At 39.0% G+C, this 21,279-nt stretch overlaps 1 protein-coding gene across 1 annotated transcript in view; it reads left to right on the top strand.

Moving 5' to 3' along the window:
- The window catches only part of LOC146821409 (uncharacterized), a 687,497-nt gene that overhangs the window by 634,414 nt on the left and 31,804 nt on the right, over nt 1-21,279 (top strand). The window contains exons 13-16 of the mRNA XM_085609845.1: nt 5,834-5,962; nt 10,232-10,360; nt 14,630-14,758; nt 19,030-19,158. Of these exons, the coding sequence (XP_085465971.1) occupies nt 5,834-5,962; nt 10,232-10,360; nt 14,630-14,758; nt 19,030-19,158 (516 nt within the window). The remainder of the gene's footprint in view (nt 1-5,833; nt 5,963-10,231; nt 10,361-14,629; nt 14,759-19,029; nt 19,159-21,279) is intronic.

The raw sequence follows: 21,279 nt of genomic DNA, 5'->3' as shown, positions 1-21,279 counted from the left end.
TGCAAGAAAAGAGGACTTTCAATTCACTGTTGTTAACTCACCGCGTTGTACTAGAGGGACATAAAAATGGTATCATTGTGTGGATATGTTGTTTTTCTTCCCAGTGCTGATGGTAAGTGTCCTTTCTTATATTAGTTTGGACACTTTTATTTTCATAAAACTACTAAGGTAATACTTTTTACTATGATCAGTAGATTAGGAGAAGGATGAAATATTGATTTTCTCATAATACATTTTTCTTATAGAATGTGTTGAAAGGTATTCGGGGATTAAATGAGAGGGATTATTTGAACTCTTCTCATTAATGTATTTTATATAGAACCTGCCATCAGAGTTCAATAGAGCTACTTTATGAGCCATAGAGCAGTGATTTTGGTTGTCGTTTTAAATATGCTAGGATATTCAAGCTGTTAAAAATACCAAGTAAAAATGTAGAGACAAAACTAGTCTAGTCTATCATTTGCCTTTGATTTGAAAGTGCATAACAATGTTACTATCAATTTATTTTGAATTGTCAGTATGTACATGTGAGGTGTCCCATGAAAGAAACAATTTTCTGAAAAAATATTTACTATTATGAAATGTGTTCAATTATCTTCAGAAAAGTATATTTGCTAACAACACTGTTGTGATGTCTTATATAGATCTAATGGCAATGCCTTGTGACAAAGCAGACCCAGTAATCTGTAGAACCCAATGTAGCTGTTCTGTTTCCAGCAACAAACATGAAATTGAAGACTTTTCACAAATATATTGCATTTTTCTTCATATGGAAAAACAGTCTCCCTGTGACTTTGCTATTTCATATTTGTGCTCTTTGAAGACAGGGGCGCTCTAAGCACTTTCCCATAATTACTGCACCATTTACAAGCTGTTCAATAAGATGTGAGTTTAGCTCTCCAGGTAGTTGTGAAAAAGAGTATTCCAATGGTTGAGTATAATAAAGAGGTTGTGACTATGCATCTTCCTCTATTTTGTTTGTATTTTCCCTGATATCTCTTGAAATTCTCTATACCCATCCCCTCTCTGCCACTTAAGAATGCAGGGTGACCCGCAAACTTTCTGAACTTATGCACTTTTGATACATATACATAAAAAAGACATTTCTTTGTTAATCTCTGCATTTTTATGAAGGGTTTAAAATATGATCTATTTTTAAGTCTGACTAAAGTTCGTATCATTTGAACCAGATCACCTAAGAAATGGGCAGATCAATTTCATGCACCTTCCCAATGATTGATTGTGTTATGAAGACCACCTTCATGCAATACTCATTCTGTTTAATCTCTGATCTACTTGTTCTGTTAATTGAAATCTGAGTAATTAGTGTGCCCATCCAATGGGAGAATTGATATATGTTCATTTTAGTCCAGGTGCAATTCATTGGACATTATTGTGACTGCATATGTGTAAATGTTTTTATGGTTTCATTTAGAAATATCCTTCAGTCACTGAGAAAATCCATACACCGGAATTACAGAAAGAAATATATGTCACTGGAGCCAAAGAGTATAAACCTGAATCAGAACCTACTGAACCTTTAACCGCAACAGTTGCAGAGCAGGAAAAATTTACTCCATCTTCTTTTCCTTTCGCACTATTTATATTTAATGTAATACAAGTGAATTGATCAATGTGTAAGGTTTTATAAAGAACAAATAAAAACTGATGAAGTATTTTCACAATTTACACCAGTAACTTATGAGGTTGAAATTTGAAAGACATTCCAACAGTGGAATATGAGAAACCTCTCCTTAACTCCGGGATTAATATAGAAACAAGGCTGCCGACGCAATTAGGAAAAACATTTGCCTAAATGTATTTCATTACAAACACAAAACCTTGGGGCATCTCTCATCAAATAATATGAGGACATCCTAGCAGCAGGGATGGATGTAGTAAATAGTGTAGAACAAATGGTGAGGGATATGTTTCTTTTCCAATTTTAACAACCAGAAATCATTACTATGGCAATATTCAAACTGGGCGGAAGAGTCAAAATACAAAGGGAACTTCAAGTCCCACCAAAAAAGGTTGGAGATTGGACTATAGGACATTCCTCCCAGAGATTGGTTTCTCAGAGAATCCAGGAATAGATTGAGAACAATTTGAAAATGATTCATCTGGTCTTCCATCCAGATTATATAAAGATTATATAAATTGCACAATTCAATCCTGAATGTCTAGTACAGTTGTTTCTTTAAATTTCATATTTTAGGGTTTGTAGATCCCAATGATGGAATTCTGTATTGTTGGACGTTGGCCCACTCTCTAGGGTAACCCCAAACCTTTTGCCTTCACCCGTCCTATTTTCCTTAATTTGTTTTAGTTGCGTTTAGGACTTTGTGCACTTTACCACTGCTAACCAGTGTTAAAGTGGTTGTGCTCAGTCAATAAAACATTGTAAAATTGCCTCAGACCTGATTGGCGTCTTTAGTTAACTTTTAATACCCTAGTAAAGAGGTATATTATATACCCAGGGCTTCTAAAGTAAATGCTACATATGTAGTTGCAGCTTATTATAACCCCCTTGCCAAGCCTTAAACTCCTTTTATTGCTTATACATCACCCCTAAGGTAGGCCCTAGGTAGTGCATAGTGCAGGGTGCATTGTAATTAAAATGTTGGACATGTACTTTTAAGTTTTACTTACCCTGGTGGTGAAGGATTCCTAAACTCGCTTTTCCTTACTGTGAGACCTACTTTTCCCATGGTATAAGATTGAGTTGCCTTATTACATTTAATAAGTGCTAGCATTTGAGTGGGAAGAGGTGAACATTTCATTGGTGTCTGAGAAAATGGAATTGCAATTCCTCTTTAATGGTACAGTCAGATGTTAAGTTACAAGTTTGAAAATTCCACGCTTAGAAAGTTCTCATATTCCTTCCCTAACCATTTGGTGCCTCCAGTACGTTTTGGGTTACATGACAGGGTCTAGTTGGCTATTGGACATTGTTTATTTCTCCCAGGCAGCCAGCCTCACAATTGAGGGATTATGTGTGACTGGATAGGCCATGAACTGGCAGATTGAGGGAGCTGGGCAGAGCCCCACTTTGAACTGAATAGGCTGTGCTCAGCCTTCACACAAAGGACTTGTCATCCTTGCATTCTTCATACAGACAGCCAGGGAAGGGGAAGGAGTACACCTTAAGGATTTCAAAGGGAATTCTCTACTAACGCTTCCTACTTCAACAAAGGCAAAATATAAAAATAGGACCCTTAGACCCACTCTTCAGTTCACTATCGAACCTGCGTAACGACTTTCTGTGGACTGTCTGCTTGTGTGGCCAGCTGTGTACTCCACAGGACTACTTTGTTGCACCTGGAAAAACTGCTGTGCTGCCGGGAGTCTGCCTTGAACCATCAAAGGCCCATCCTGCTGCTTAAGCCTTGTTCCACTTCTTGAACCCAGGACTACCAGAGTGACTTCAATGGCTAGTTTGCTGGCCACCTAATCAGAGGTTCAGGGACAGAAACGGTTTCAACTACCTGAACCCACATATTGACTCAGTCTGAATGAGTCATAACCCCCTCTAGGTGGTGCCCTTCCAGGCCTGGACTGTAATGTTAAAGGTTTCCAGATAGCCAAAACACACATTTGGGAGTTAAAAAATGTTTGACTGAAAACTACTCTGAGAACCAAAAGGAGCCTGGGACCAACCTGCTTGCCTATCCACCAGTGACGTAAAAAAAGTTGAGTGGGCCCCCCAACAAAGTACATTGAGGGCTCCCCCCCTTGACTCACTCAGAAGCTCTCTGGCCTGGAGACTGTACTAAGGAGGTGCCCTGGAGCTCAGGGCCCCTTGTACTGTGGGGGGCGTGGGGGCCTTTGTTACACCACTGCTATCCATCCAAGGTGCACCACCAGGCGGCCTCATCCAGTTGGCCTGATTTCGCAACAGCTCTTGTTGTGTTCTTCTTCGCAACCGGGGCTTTCTATATCATGCGAAGGAAATTCCTTGTTTCAAACCCCCTTGTGGAGCTTTGGATACCACTTTGCAGTGGTGATGTGAGGATGGTGACGGCATCAACAGTTCGAGGTGGAGTTACCATTACAGGAAACATTGAAATGAGCTGGAATGCGGATGCATTGCGATAACATCTCCATGAAGTCCCACAAGTCGCACCTTACTTATGTTGCATGGGGGTCTCACATCATATAAGAGAAAGTAAAAACCAGTGCATCTAAAGACTCTTGCGCCACTTAGTCCAAAATCACATCTTACGGTACCCTCAGTGTGGTCTTGAAAGGGCAAACTGGATATGAATGTGACTTTAGGACTGAAACAAAAAACAACTTCAGCCCTGAGAATTGATAAGGTGAATTGTCAAGAACACCAAAAAAATAATACAAATACATGATTTTAACACTGAACATCATTTTTAAAAGAATGCTTGCTGCAAGAAAAGAGGACTTTCAATTCACTGTTGTTAACTCACCGCGTTGTACTAGAGGGACATAAAAATGGTATCATTGTGTGGATATGTTGTTTTTCTTCCCAGTGCTGATGGTAAGTGTCCTTTCTTATATTAGTTTGGACACTTTTATTTTCATAAAACTACTAAGGTAATACTTTTTACTATGATCAGTAGATTAGGAGAAGGATGAAACATTGATTTTCTCATAATACATTTTTCTTATAGAATGTGTTGAAAGGTATTCGGGGATTAAATGAGAGGGATTATTTGAACTCTTCTCATTAATGTATTTTATATAGAACCTGCCATCAGAGTTCAATAGAGCTACTTTATGAGCCATAGAGCAGTGATTTTGGTTGTCGTTTTAAATATGCTAGGATATTCAAGCTGTTAAAAATACCAAGTAAAAATGTAGAGACAAAACTAGTCTAGTCTATCATTTTCCTTTGATTTGAAAGTGCATAACAATGTTACTATCAATTTATTTTGAATTGTCAGTATGTACATGTGAGGTGTCCCATGAAAGAAACAATTTTCTGAAAAAATATTTACTATTATGAAATGTGTTCAATTATCTTCAGAAAAGTATATTTGCTAACAACACTGTTGTGATGTCTTATATAGATCTAATGGCAATGCCTTGTGACAAAGCAGACCCAGTAATCTGTAGAACCCAATGTAGCTGTTCTGTTTCCAGCAACAAACATGAAATTGAAGACTTTTCACAAATATATTGCATTTTTCTTCATATGGAAAAACAGTCTCCCTGTGACTTTGCTATTTCGTATTTGTGCTCTTTGAAGACAGGGGCGCTCTAAGCACTTTCCCATAATTACTGCACCATTTACAAGCTGTTCAATAAGATGTGAGTTTAGCTCTCCAGGTAGTTGTGAAAAAGAGTATTCCAATGGTTGAGTATAATAAAGAGGTTGTGACTATGCATCTTCCTCTATTTTGTTTGTATTTTCCCTGATATCTCTTGAAATTCTCTATACCCATCCCCTCTCTGCCACTTAAGAATGCAGGGTGACCCGCAAACTTTCTGAACTTATGCACTTTTGATACATATACATAAAAAAGACATTTCTTTGTTAATCTCTGCATTTTTATGAAGGGTTTAAAATATGATCTATTTTTAAGTCTGACTAAAGTTCGTATCATTTGAACCAGATCACCTAAGAAATGGGCAGATCAATTTCATGCACCTTCCCAATGATTGATTGTGTTATGAAGACCACCTTCATGCAATACTCATTCTGTTTAATCTCTGATCTACTTGTTCTGTTAATTGAAATCTGAGTAATTAGTGTGCCCATCCAATGGGAGAATTGATATATGTTCATTTTAGTCCAGGTGCAATTCATTGGACATTATTGTGACTGCATATGTGTAAATGTTTTTATGGTTTCATTTAGAAATATCCTTCAGTCACTGAGAAAATCCATACACCGGAATTACAGAAAGAAATATATGTCACTGGAGCCAAAGAGTATACACCTGAATCAGAACCTACTGAACCTTTAACCGCAACAGTTGCAGAGCAGGTAAAATTTACTCCATCTTCTTTTCCTTTCGCACTATTTATATTTAATGTAATACAAGTGAATTGATCAATGTGTAAGGTTTTATAAAGAACAAATAAAAACTGATGAAGTATTTTCACAATTTACACCAGTAACTTATGAGGTTGAAATTTGAAAGACATTCCAACAGTGGAATATGAGCAACCTCTCCTTAACTCCGGGATTAATATAGAAACAAGGCTGCCGACGCAATTAGGAAAAACATTTGCCTAAATGTATTTCATTACAAACACAAAACCTTGGGGCATCTCTCATCAAATAATATGAGGACATCCTAGCAGCAGGGATGGATGTAGTAAATAGTGTAGAACAAATGGTGAGGGATATGTTTCTTTTCCAATTTTAACAACCAGAAATCATTACTATGGCAATATTCAAACTGGGCGGAAGAGTCAAAATACAAAGGGAACTTCAAGTCCCACCAAAAAAGGTTGGAGATTGGACTATAGGACATTCCTCCCAGAGATTGGTTTCTCAGAGAATCCAGGAATAGATTGAGAACAATTTGAAAATGATTCATCTGGTCTTCCATCCAGATTATATAAAGATTATATAAATTGCACAATTCAATCCTGAATGTCTAGTACAGTTGTTTCTTTAAATTTCATATTTTAGGGTTTGTAGATCCCAATGATGGAATTCTGTATTGTTGGACGTTGGCCCACTCTCTAGGGTAACCCCAAACCTTTTGCCTTCACCCGTCCTATTTTCCTTAATTTGTTTTAGTTGCGTTTAGGACTTTGTGCACTTTACCACTGCTAACCAGTGTTAAAGTGGTTGTGCTCAGTCAATAAAACATTGTAAAATTGCCTCAGACCTGATTGGCGTCTTTAGTTAACTTTTAATACCCTAGTAAAGAGGTATATTATATACCCAGGGCTTCTAAAGTAAATGCTACATATGTAGTTGCAGCTTATTATAACCCCCTTGCCAAGCCTTAAACTCCTTTTATTGCTTATACATCACCCCTAAGGTAGGCCCTAGGTAGTGCATAGTGCAGGGTGCATTGTAATTAAAATGTTGGACATGTACTTTTAAGTTTTACTTACCCTGGTGGTGAAGGATTCCTAAACTCGCTTTTCCTTACTGTGAGACCTACTTTTCCCATGGTATAAGATTGAGTTGCCTTATTACATGTAATAAGTGCTAGCATTTGAGTGGGAAGAGGTGAACATTTCATTGGTGTCTGAGAAAATGGAATTGCAATTCCTCTTTAATGGTACAGTCAGATGTTAAGTTACAAGTTTGAAAATTCCACGCTTAGAAAGTTCTCATATTCCTTCCCTAACCATTTGGTGCCTCCAGTACGTTTTGGGTTACATGACAGGGTCTAGTTGGCTATTGGACATTGTTTATTTCTCCCAGGCAGCCAGCCTCACAATTGAGGGATTATGTGTGACTGGATAGGCCATGAACTGGCAGATTGAGGGAGCTGGGCAGAGCCCCACTTTGAACTGAATAGGCTGTGCTCAGCCTTCACACAAAGGACTTGTCATCCTTGCATTCTTCATACAGACAGCCAGGGAAGGGGAAGGAGTACACCTTAAGGATTTCAAAGGGAATTCTCTACTAACGATTCCTACTTCAACAAAGGCAAAATATAAAAATAGGACCCTTAGACCCACTCTTCAGTTCACTATCGAACCTGCGTAACGACTTTCTGTGGACTGTCTGCTTGTGTGGCCAGCTGTGTACTCCACAGGACTACTTTGTTGCACCTGGAAAAACTGCTGTGCTGCCGGGAGTCTGCCTTGAACCATCAAAGGCCCATCCTGCTGCTTAAGCCTTGTTCCACTTCTTGAACCCAGGACTACCAGAGTGACTTCAATGGCTAGTTTGCTGGCCACCTAATCAGAGGTTCAGGGACAGAAACGGTTTCAACTACCTGAACCCACATATTGACTCAGTCTGAATGAGTCATAACCCCCTCTAGGTGGTGCCCTTCCAGGCCTGGACTGTAATGTTAAAGGTTTCCAGATAGCCAAAACACACATTTGGGAGTTAAAAAATGTTTGACTGAAAACTACTCTGAGAACCAAAAGGAGCCTGGGACCAACCTGCTTGCCTATCCACCAGTGACGTAAAAAAAGTTGAGTGGGCCCCCCAACAAAGTACATTGAGGGCTCCCCCCCTTGACTCACTCAGAAGCTCTCTGGCCTGGAGACTGTACTAAGGAGGTGCCCTGGAGCTCAGGGCCCCTTGTACTGTGGGGGGCGTGGGGGCCTTTGTTACACCACTGCTATCCATCCAAGGTGCACCACCAGGCGGCCTCATCCAGTTGGCCTGATTTCGCAACAGCTCTTGTTGTGTTCTTCTTCGCAACCGGGGCTTTCTATATCATGCGAAGGAAATTCCTTGTTTCAAACCCCCTTGTGGAGCTTTGGATACCACTTTGCAGTGGTGATGTGAGGATGGTGACGGCATCAACAGTTCGAGGTGGAGTTACCATTACAGGAAACATTGAAATGAGCTGGAATGCGGATGCATTGCGATAACATCTCCATGAAGTCCCACAAGTCGCACCTTACTTATGTTGCATGGGGGTCTCACATCATATAAGAGAAAGTAAAAACCAGTGCATCTAAAGACTCTTGCGCCACTTAGTCCAAAATCACATCTTACGGTACCCTCAGTGTGGTCTTGAAAGGGCAAACTGGATATGAATGTGACTTTAGGACTGAAACATAAAACAACTTCAGCCCTGAGAATTGATAAGGTGAATTGTCAAGAACACCAAAAAAATAATACAAATACATGATTTTAACACTGAACATCATTTTTAAAAGAATGCTTGCTGCAAGAAAAGATGACTTTCAATTCACTGTTGTTAACTCACCGCGTTGTACTAGAGGGACATAAAAATGGTATCATTGTGTGGATATGTTGTTTTTCTTCCCAGTGCTGATGGTAAGTGTCCTTTCTTATATTAGTTTGGACACTTTTATTTTCATAAAACTACTAAGGTAATACTTTTTACTATGATCAGTAGATTAGGAGAAGGATGAAACATTGATTTTCTCATAATACATTTTTCTTATAGAATGTGTTGAAAGGTATTCGGGGATTAAATGAGAGGGATTATTTGAACTCTTCTCATTAAGGTATTTTATATGGAACCTGCCATCAGAGTTCAATAGAGCTACTTTATGAGCCATAGAGCAGTGATTTTGGTTGTCGTTTTAAATATGCTAGGATATTCAAGCTGTTAAAAATACCAAGTAAAAATGTAGAGACAAAACTAGTCTAGTCTATCATTTGCCTTTGATTTGAAAGTGCATAACAATGTTACTATCAATTTATTTTGAATTGTCAGTATGTACATGTGAGGTGTCCCATGAAAGAAACAATTTTCTGAAAAAATATTGACTATTATGAAATGTGTTCAATTATCTTCAGAAAAGTATATTTGCTAACAACACTGTTGTGATGTCTTATATAGATCTAATGGCAATGCCTTGTGACAAAGCAGACCCAGTAATCTGTAGAACCCAATGTAGCTGTTCTGTTTCCAGCAACAAACATGAAATTGAAGACTTTTCACAAATATATTGCATTTTTCTTCATATGGAAAAACAGTCTCCCTGTGACTTTGCTATTTCGTATTTGTGCTCTTTGAAGACAGGGGCGCTCTAAGCACTTTCCCATAATTACTGCACCATTTACAAGCTGTTCAATAAGATGTGAGTTTAGCTCTCCAGGTAGTTGTGAAAAAGAGTATTCCAATGGTTGAGTATAATAAAGAGGTTGTGACTATGCATCTTCCTCTATTTTGTTTGTATTTTCCCTGATATCTGTTGAAATTCTCTATACCCATCCCCTCTCTGCCACTTAAGAATGCAGGGTGACCCGCAAACTTTCTGAACTTATGCACTTTTGATACATATACATAAAAAAGACATTTCTTTGTTAATCTCTGCATTTTTATGAAGGGTTTAAAATATGATCTATTTTTAAGTCTGACTAAAGTTCGTATCATTTGAACCAGATCACCTAAGAAATGGGCAGATCAATTTCATGCACCTTCCCAATGATTGATTGTGTTATGAAGACCACCTTCATGCAATACTCATTCTGTTTAATCTCTGATCTACTTGTTCTGTTAATTGAAATCTGAGTAATTAGTGTGCTCATCCAATGGGAGAATTGATATATGTTCATTTTAGTCCAGGTGCAATTCATTGGACATTATTGTGACTGCATATGTGTAAATGTTTTTATGGTTTCATTTAGAAATATCCTTCAGTCACTGAGAAAATCCATACACCGGAATTACAGAAAGAAATATATGTCACTGGAGCCAAAGAGTATAAACCTGAATCAGAACCTACTGAACCTTTAACCGCAACAGTTGCAGAGCAGGTAAAATTTACTCCATCTTCTTTTCCTTTCGCACTATTTATATTTAATGTAATACAAGTGAATTGATCAATGTGTAAGGTTTTATAAAGAACAAATAAAAACTGATGAAGTATTTTCACAATTTACACCAGTAACTTATGAGGTTGAAATTTGAAAGACATTCCAACAGTGGAATATGAGCAACCTCTCCTTAACTCCGGGATTAATATAGAAACCAGGCTGCCGACGCAATTAGGAAAAACATTTGCCTAAATGTATTTCATTACAAACACAAAACCTTGGGGCATCTCTCATCAAATAATATGAGGACATCCTAACAGCAGGGATGGATGTAGTAAATAGTGTAGAACAAATGGTGAGGGATATGTTTCTTTTCCAATTTTAACAACCAGAAATCATTACTATGGCAGTATTCAAACTGGGCGGAAGAGTCAAAATACAAAGGGAACTTCAAGTCCCACCAAAAAAGGTTGGAGATTGGGCTATAGGACATTCCTCCCAGAGATTGGTTTCTCAGAGAATCCAGGAATAGATTGAGAACAATTTGAAAATGATTCATCTGGTCTTCCATCCAGATTATATAAAGATTATATAAATTGCACAATTCAATCCTGAATGTCTAGTACAGTTGTTTCTTTAAATTTCATATTTTAGGGTTTGTAGATCCCAATGATGGAATTCTGTATTGTTGGACGTTGGCCCACTCTCTAGGGTAACCCCAAACCTTTTGCCTTCACCCGTCCTATTTTCCTTAATTTGTTTTAGTTGCGTTTAGGACTTTGTGCACTTTACCACTGCTAACCAGTGTTAAAGTGGTTGTGCTCAGTCAATAAAACATTGTAAAATTGCCTCAGACCTGATTGGCGTCTTTAGTTAACTTTTAATACCCTAGTAAAGAGGTATATTATATACCCAGGGCTTCTAAAGTAAATGCTACATATGTAGTTGCAGCTTATTATAACCCCCTTGCCAAGCCTTAAACTCCTTTTATTGCTTATACATCACCCCTAAGGTAGGCCCTAGGTAGTGCATAGTGCAGGGTGCATTGTAATTAAAATGTTGGACATGTACTTTTAAGTTTTACTTACCCTGGTGGTGAAAGATTCCTAAACTCGCTTTTCCTTACTGTGAGACCTACTTTTCCCATGGTATAAGATTGAGTTGCCTTATTACATTTAATAAGTGCTAGCATTTGAGTGGGAAGAGGTGAACATTTCATTGGTGTCTGAGAAAATGGAATTGCAATTCCTCTTTAATGGTACAGTCAGATGTTAAGTTACAAGTTTGAAAATTCCACGCTTAGAAAGTTCTCATATTCCTTCCCTAACCATTTGGTGCCTCCAGTACGTTTTGGGTTACATGACAGGGTCTAGTTGGCTATTGGACATTGTTTATTTCTCCCAGGCAGCCAGCCTCACAATTGAGGGATTATGTGTGACTGGATAGGCCATGAACTGGCAGATTGAGGGAGCTGGGCAGAGCCCCACTTTGAACTGAATAGGCTGTGCTCAGCCTTCACACAAAGGACTTGTCATCCTTGCATTCTTCATACAGACAGCCAGGGAAGGGGAAGGAGTACACCTTAAGGATTTCAAAGGGAATTCTCTACTAACGCTTCCTACTTCAACAAAGGCAAAAGTATAAAAATAGGACCCTTAGACCCACTCTTCAGTTCACTATCGAACCTGCGTAACGACTTTCTGTGGACTGTCTGCTTGTGTGGCCAGCTGTGTACTCCACAGGACTACTTTGTTGCACCTGGAAAAACTGCTGTGCTGCCGGGAGTCTGCCTTGAACCATCAAAGGCCCATCCTGCTGCTTAAGCCTTGTTCCACTTCTTGAACCCAGGACTACCAGAGTGACTTCAATGGCTAGTTTGCTGGCCACCTAATCAGAGGTTCAGGGACAGAAACGGTTTCAACTACCTGAACCCACATATTGACTCAGTCTGAATGAGTCATAACCCCCTCTAGGTGGTGCCCTTCCAGGCCTGGACTGTAATGTTAAAGGTTTCCAGATAGCCAAACACACATTTGGGAGTTAAAAAATGTTTGACTGAAAACTACTCTGAGAACCAAAAGGAGCCTGGGACCAACCTGCTTGCCTATCCACCAGTGACGTAAAAAAAGTTGAGTGGGCCCCCCAACAAAGTACATTGAGGGCTCCCCCCCTTGACTCACTCAGAAGCTCTCTGGCCTGGAGACTGTACTAAGGAGGTGCCCTGGAGCTCAGGGCCCCTTGTACTGTGGGGGGCGTGGGGGCCTTTGTTACACCACTGCTATCCATCCAAGGTGCACCACCAGGCGGCCTCATCCAGTTGGCCTGATTTCGCAACAGCTCTTGTTGTGTTCTTCTTCGCAACCGGGGCTTTCTATATCATGCGAAGGAAATTCCTTGTTTCAAACCCCCTTGTGGAGCTTTGGATACCACTTTGCAGTGATGATGTGAGGATGGTGACGGCATCAACAGTTCGAGGTGGAGTTACCATTACAGGAAACATTGAAATGAGCTGGAATGCGGATGCATTGCGATAACATCTCCATGAAGTCCCACAAGTCGCACCTTACTTATGTTGCATGGGGGTCTCACATCATATAAGAGAAAGTAAAAACCAGTGCATCTAAAGACTCTTGCGCCACTTAGTCCAAAATCACATCTTACGGTACCCTCAGTGTGGTCTTGAAAGGGCAAACTGGATATGAATGTGACTTTAGGACTGAAACAAAAAACAACTTCAGCCCTGAGTATTGATAAGGTGAATTGTCAAGAACACCAAAAAAATAATACAAATACATGATTTTAACACTGAACATCATTTTTAAAAGAATGCTTGCTGCAAGAAAAGAGGACTTTCAATTCACTGTTGTTAACTCACCGCGTTGTACTAGAGGGACATAAAAATGGTATCATTGTGTGGATATGTTGTTTTTCTTCCCAGTGCTGATGGTAAGTGTCCTTTCTTATATTAGTTTGGACACTTTTATTTTCATAAAACTACTAAGGTAATACTTTTTACTATGATCAGTAGATTAGGAGAAGGATGAAACATTGATTTTCTCATAATACATTTTTCTTATAGAATGTGTTGAAAGGTATTCGGGGATTAAATGAGAGGGATTATTTGAACTCTTCTCATTAAGGTATTTTATATAGAACCTGCCATCAGAGTTCAATAGAGCTACTTTATGAGCCATAGAGCAGTGATTTTGGTTGTCGTTTTAAATATGCTAGGATATTCAAGCTGTTAAAAATACCAAGTAAAAATGTAGAGACAAAACTAGTCTAGTCTATCATTTGCCTTTGATTTGAAAGTGCATAACAATGTTACTATCAATTTATTTTGAATTGTCAGTATGTACATGTGAGGTGTCCCATGAAAGAAACAATTTTCTGAAAAAATATTTACTATTATGAAATGTGTTCAATTATCTTCAGAAAAGTATATTTGCTAACAACACTGTTGTGATGTCTTATATAGATCTAATGGCAATGCCTTGTGACAAAGCAGACCCAGTAATCTGTAGAACCCAATGTAGCTGTTCTGTTTCCAGCAACAAACATGAAATTGAAGACTTTTCACAAATATATTGCATTTTTCTTCATATGGAAAAACAGTCTCCCTGTGACTTTGCTATTTCGTATTTGTGCTCTTTGAAGACAGGGGCGCTCTAAGCACGTTCCCATAATTACTGCACCATTTACAAGCTGTTCAATAAGATGTGAGTTTAGCTCTCCAGGTAGTTGTGAAAAAGAGTATTCCAATGGTTGAGTATAATAAAGAGGTTGTGACTATGCATCTTCCTCTATTTTGTTTGTATTTTCCCTGATATCTCTTGAAATTCTCTATACCCATCCCCTCTCTGCCACTTAAGAATGCAGGGTGACCCGCAAACTTTCTGAACTTATGCACTTTTGATACATATACATAAAAAATAAATTTCTTTGTTAATCTCTGCATTTTTATGAAGGGTTTAAAATATGATCTATTTTTAAGTCTGACTAAAGTTCGTATCATTTGAACCAGATCACCTAAGAAATGGGCAGATCAATTTCATGCACCTTCCCAATTATTGATTGTGTTATGAAGACCACCTTCATGCAATACTCATTCTGTTTAATCTCTGATCTACTTGTTCTGTTAATTGAAATCTGAGTAATTAGTGTGCCCATCCAATGGGAGAATTGATATATGTTCATTTTAGTCCAGGTGCAATTCATTGGACATTATTGTGACTGCATATGTGTAAATGTTTTTATGGTTTCATTTAGAAATATCCTTCAGTCACTGAGAAAATCCATACACCGGAATTACAGAAAGAAATATATGTCACTGGAGCCAAAGAGTATAAACCTGAATCAGAACCTACTGAACCTTTAACCGCAACAGTTGCAGAGCAGGTAAAATTTACTCCATCTTCTTTTCCTTTCGCACTATTTATATTTAATGTAATACAAGTGAATTGATCAATGTGTAAGGTTTTATAAAGAACAAATAAAAACTGATGAAGTATTTTCACAATTTACACCAGTAACTTATGAGGTCGAAATTTGAAAGACATTCCAACAGTGGAATATGAGCAACCTCTCCTTAACTCCGGGATTAATATAGAAACCAGGCTGCCGACGCAATTAGGAAAAACATTTGCCTAAATGTATTTCATTACAAACACAAAACCTTGGGGCATCTCTCATCAAATAATATGAGGATATCCTAGCAGCAGGGATGGATGTAGTAAATAGTGTAGAACAAATGGTGAGGGATATGTTTCTTTTCCAATTTTAACAACCAGAAATCATTACTATGGCAGTATTCAAACTGGGCGGAAGAGTCAAAATACAAAGGGAACTTCAAGTCCCACCAAAAAAGGTTGGAGATTGGACTATAGGACATTCCTCCCAGAGATTGGTTTCTCAGAGAATCCAGGAATAGATTGAGAACAATTTGAAAATGATTCATCTGGTCTTCCATCCAGATTATATAAAGATTATATAAATTGCACAATTCAATCCTGAATGTCTAGTACAGTTGTTTCTTTAAATTTCATATTTTAGGGTTTGTAGATCCCAATGATGGAATTCTGTATTGTTGAACGTTGGCCCACTCTCTAGGGTAAGCCCAAACCTTTTGCCTTCACCCGTCCTATTTTCCTTAATTTGTTTTAGTTGCGTTTAGGACTTTGTGCACTTTACCACTGCTAACCAGTGTTAAAGTGGTTGTGCTCAGTCAATAAAACATTGTAAAATTGCCTCAGACCTGATTGGCGTCTTTAGTTAACTTTTAATACCCTAGTAAAGAGGTATATTATATACCCAGGGCTTCTAAAGTAAATGCTACATATGTAGTTGCAGCTTATTATAACCCCCTTGCCAAGCCTTAAACTCCTTTTATTGCTTATACATCACCCCTAAGGTAGGCCCTAGGTAGTGCATAGTGCAGGGTGCATTGTAATTAAAATGTTGGACATGTACTTTTAAGTTTTACTTACCCTGGTGGTGAAAGATTCCTAAACTTGCTTTTCCTTACTGTGAGACCTACTTTTCCCATGGTATAAGATTGAGTTGCCTTATTACATTTAATAAGTGCTAGCATTTGAGTGGGAAGAGGTGAACATTTCATTGGTGTCTGAGAAAATGGAATTGCAATTCCTCTTTAATGGTACAGTCAGATGTTAAGTTACAAGTTTGAAAATTCCACGCTTAGAAAGTTCTCATATTCCTTCCCTAACCATTTGGTGCCTCCAGTACGTTTTGGGTTACATGACAGGGTCTAGTTGGCTATTGGACATTGTTTATTTCTCCCAGGCAGCCAGCCTCACAATTGAGGGATTATGTGTGACTGGATAGGCCATGAACTGGCAGATTGAGGGAGCTGGGCAGAGCCCCACTTTGAACTGAATAGGCTGTGCTCAGCCTTCACACAAAGGACTTGTCATCCTTGCATTCTTCATACAGACAGCCAGGGAAGGGGAAGGAGTACACCTTAAGGATTTCAAAGGGAATTCTCTACTAACGCTTCCTACTTCAACAAAGGCACAAATATAAAAATAGGACCCTTAGACCCACTCTTCAGTTCACTATCGAACCTGCGTAACGACTTTCTGTGGACTGTCTGCTTGTGTGGCCAGCTGTGTACTCCACAGGACTACTTTGTTGCACCTGGAAGAACTGCTGTGCTGCCGGAAGTCTGCCTTGAACCATCAAAGGCCCATCCTGCTGCTTAAGCCTTGTTCCACTTCTTGAACCCAGGACTACCAGAGTGACTTCAATGGCTAGTTTGCTGGCCACCTAATCAGAGGTTCAGGGACAGAAACGGTTTCAACTAACTGAACCCACATATTGACTCAGTCTGAATGAGTCATAACCCCCTCTAGGTGGTGCCCTTCCAGGCCTGGACTGTAATGTTAAAGGTTCCCAGATAGCCAAAACACACATTTGGGAGTTAAAAAATGTTTGACTGAAAACTACTCTGAGAACCAAAAGGAGCCTGGGACCAACCTGCTTGCCTATCCACCAGTGACGTAAAAAAAGTTGAGTGGGCCCCCCAACAAAGTACATTGAGGGCTCCCCCCCCTTGACTCACTCAGAAGCTCTCTGGCCTGGAGACTGTACTAAGGAGGTGCCCTGGAGCTCAGGGCCCCTTGTACTGTGGGGGGCGTGGGGGCCTTTGTTACACCACTGCTATCCATCCAAGGTGCACCACCAGGCGGCCTCATCCAGTTGGCCTGATTTTGCAACAGCTCTTGTTATGTTCTTCTTCGCAACCGGGGCTTTCTATATCGTGCGAAGGAAATTCCTTGTTGCAAACCCCCTTGTGGAGCTTTGGATACCACTTTGCAGTGGTGATGTGAGGATGGTGACGGCATCAACAGTTCAAGGTGGAGTTACCATTACAGGAAACATTTAAATGAGCTGGAATGCGGATGCATTGCGATAACATCTCCATGAAGTCCCACAAGTCGCACCTTACTTATGTTGCATGGGGGTCTCACATCATATAAGAGAAAGTAAAAACCAGTGCATCTAAAGACTCTTGCGCCACTTAGTCCAAAATCACATCTTACGGTACCCTCATTGTGGTCTTGAAAGGGCAAACTGGATATGAATGTGACTTTAGGACTGAAACAAAAAACAACTTCAGCCCTGAGAATTGATAAGGTGAATTGTCAAGAACACCAAAAAAATAATACAAATACATGATTTTAACACTGAACATCATTTTTAAAAGAATGCTTGCTGCAAGAAAAGAGGACTTTCAATTCACTGTTGTTAACTCACCGCGTTGTACTAGAGGGACATAAAAATGGTATCATTGTGTGGATATGTTGTTTTTCTTCTCAGTGCTGATGGTAAGTGTCCTTTCTTATATTAGTTTGGACACTTTTATTTTCATAAAACTACTAAGGTAATACCTTTTACTATGAGCTGTAGATTAGGAGAAGGATGAAACATTGATTTTCTCATAATACATTTTTCTTATAGAATGTGTTGAAAGGTATTCGGGGATTAAATGAGAGGGATTATTTGAACTCTTCTCATTAAGGTATTTTATATAGAACCTGCCATCAGAGTTCAATAGAGCTACTTTATGAGCCATAGAGCAGTGATTTTGGTTGTCGTTTTAAATATGCTAGGATATTCAAGCTGTTAAAAATACCAAGTAAAAATGTAGAGACAAAACTAGTCTAGTCTATCATTTCCCTTTGATTTGAAAGTGCATCACAATGTTACTATCAATTTATTTTGAATTGTCAGTATGTACATGTGAGGTATCCCATGAAAGAAACAATTTTCTGAAAAAATATTTACTATAATAAAATGTGTTCAATTATCTTCAGAAAAGTATATTTGCTAACAACACTGTTGTGATGTCTTATATAGATCTAATGGCAATGCCTTGTGACAAAGCAGACCCAGTAATCTGTAGAACCCAATGTAGCTGTTCTGTTTCCAGCAACAAACATGAAATTGAAGACTTTTCACAAATATATTGCATTTTTCTTCATATGGAAAAACAGTCTCCCTGTGACTTTGCCATTTCGTACTTGTGCTCTTTGAAGACAGGGGCGCTCTAAGCACTTTCCCATAATTACTGCACCATTTACAAGCTGTTCAATAAGATATGAGTTTAGCTCTCCAGGTAGTTGTGAGAAAGAGTATTCCAATGGTTGAGTATAATAAAGAGGTTGTGACCATGCATCTTCCTCTATTTTGTTTGTATTTTCCCTGATATCTCTTGAAATTCTCTATACCCATCCCCTCTCTGCCACTTAAGAATGCAGGGTGACCCGCAAACTTTCTGAACGTATGCACTTTTGATACATATACATAAAAAAGACATTTCTTTGTTAATCTCTGCATTTTTATGAAGGGTTTAAAATATGATCTATTTTTAAGTCTGACTAAAGTTCGTATCATTTGAACCAGATCACCTAAGAAATGGGCAGATCAATTTCATGCACCTTCCCAATGATTGATTGTGTTATGAAGACCACCTTCATGCAATACTCATTCTGTTTAATCTCTGATCTACTGGTTCTGTTAATTGAAATCTGAGTAATTAGTGTGCCCATCCAATGGGAGAATTGATATATGTTCATTTTAGTCCAGGTGCAATTCATTAGACATTATTGTGACTGCATATGTGTAAATGTTTTTATGGTTTCATTTAGAAATATCCTTCAGTCACTGAGAAAATCCATACACCGGAATTACAGAAAGAAATATATGTCACTGGAGCCAAAGAGTATAAACCTGAATCAGAACCTACTGAACCTTTAACCGCAACAGTTGCAGAGCAGGTAAAATTTACTCCATCTTCTTTTCCTTTCGCACTATTTATATTTAATGTAATACAAGTGAATTGATCAATGTGTAAGGTTTTATAAAGAACAAATAAAAACTGATGAAGTATTTTCACAATTTACACCAGTAACTTATGAGGTCGAAATTTGAAAGACATTCCAACAGTGGAATATGAGCAACCTCTCCTTAACTCCGGGATTAATATAGAAACCAGGCTGCCGACGCAATTAGGAAAAACATTTGCCTAAATGTATTTCATTACAAACACAAAACCTTGGGGCATCTCTCATCAAATAATATGAGGATATCCTAGCAGCAGGGATGGATGTAGTAAATAGTGTAGAACAAATGGTGAGGGATATGTTTCTTTTCCAATTTTAACAACCAGAAATCATTACTATGGCAGTATTCAAACTGGGCGGAAGAGTCAAAATACAAAGGGAACTTCAAGTCCCACCAAAAAAGGTTGGAGATTGGACTATAGGACATTCCTCCCAGAGATTGGTTTCTCAGAGAATCCAGGAATAGATTGAGAACAATTTGAAAATGATTCATCTGGTCTTCCATCCAGATTATATAAAGATTATATAAATTGCACAATTCAATCCTGAATGTCTAGTACAGTTGTTTCTTTAAATTTCATATTTTAGAGTTTGTAGATCCCAATGATGGAATTCTGTATTGTTGAACGTTGGCCCACTCTCTAGGGTAAGCCCAAACCTTTTGCCTTCACCCGTCCTATTTTCCTTAATTTGTTTTAGTTGCGTTTAGGACTTTGTGCACTTTACCACTGCTAACCAGTGTTAAAGTGGTTGTGCTCAGTCAATAAAACATTGTAAAATTGCCTCAGACCTGATTGGCGTCTTTAGTTAACTTTTAATACCCTAGTAAAGAGGTATATTATATACCCAGGGCTTCTAAAGTAAATGCTACATATGTAGTTGCAGCTTATTATAACCCCCTTGCCAAGCCTTAAACTCCTTTTATTGCTTATACATCACCCCTAAGGTAGGCCCTAGGTAGTGCATAGTGCAGGGTGCATTGTAATTAAAATGTTGGACATGTACTTTTAAGTTTTACTTACCCTGGTGGTGAAAGATTCCTAAACTCGCTTTTCCTTACTGTGAGACCTACTTTTCCCATGGTATAAGATTGAGTTGCCTTATTACATTTAATAAGTGCTAGCATTTGAGTGGGAAGAGGTGAACATTTCATTGGTGTCTGAGAAAATGGAATTGCAATTCCTCTTTAATGGTACAGTCAGATGTTAAGTTACAAGTTTGAAAATTCCACGCTTAGAAAGTTCTCATATTCCTTCCCTAACCATCTGGTGCCTCCAGTACGTTTTGGGTTACATGACAGGGTCTAGTTGGCTATTGGACATTGTTTATTTCTCCCAGGCAGCCAGCCTCACAATTGAGGGATTATGTGTGACTGGATAGGCCATGAACTGGCAGATTGAGGGAGCTGGGCAGAGCCCCACTTTGAACTGAATAGGCTGTGCTCAGCCTTCACACAAAGGACTTGTCATCCTTGCATTCTTCATACAGACAGCCAGGGAAGGGGAAGGAGTACACCTTAAGGATTTCAAAGGGAATTCTCTACTAACGCTTCCTACTTCAACAAAGGCACAAGTATAAAAATAGGACCCTTAGACCCACTCTTCAGTTCACTATCGAACCTGCGTAACGACTTTCTGTGGACTGTCTGCTTGTGTGGCCAGCTGTGTACTCCACAGGACTACTTTGTTGCACCTGGAAGAACTGCTGTGCTGCCGGGAGTCTGCCTTGAACCATCAAAGGCCCATCCTGCTGCTTAAGCCTTGTTCCACTTCTTGAACCCAGGACTACCAGAGTGACTTCAATGGCTAGTTTGCTGGCCACCTAATCAGAGGTTCAGGGACAGAAACGGTTTCAACTAACTGAACCCACATATTGACTCAGTCTGAATGAGTCATAACCCCCTCTAGGTGGTGCCCTTCCAGGCCTGGACTGTAATGTTAAAGGTTCCCAGATAGCCAAAACACACATTTGGGAGTTAAAAAATGTTTGACTGAAAACTACTCTGAGAACCAAAAGGAGCCTGGGACCAACCTGCTTGCCTATCCACCAGTGACG

This window comes from Triturus cristatus, chromosome 6 (genome assembly GCF_964204655.1).
Source record: "Triturus cristatus chromosome 6, aTriCri1.1, whole genome shotgun sequence".
In the NCBI taxonomy this organism is placed as follows: Eukaryota; Metazoa; Chordata; class Amphibia; order Caudata; family Salamandridae; genus Triturus; species Triturus cristatus.
The sequence above is the reverse complement of the archived record's forward strand: the minus strand, read 5'-3'. Positions and strand labels throughout refer to the sequence as shown.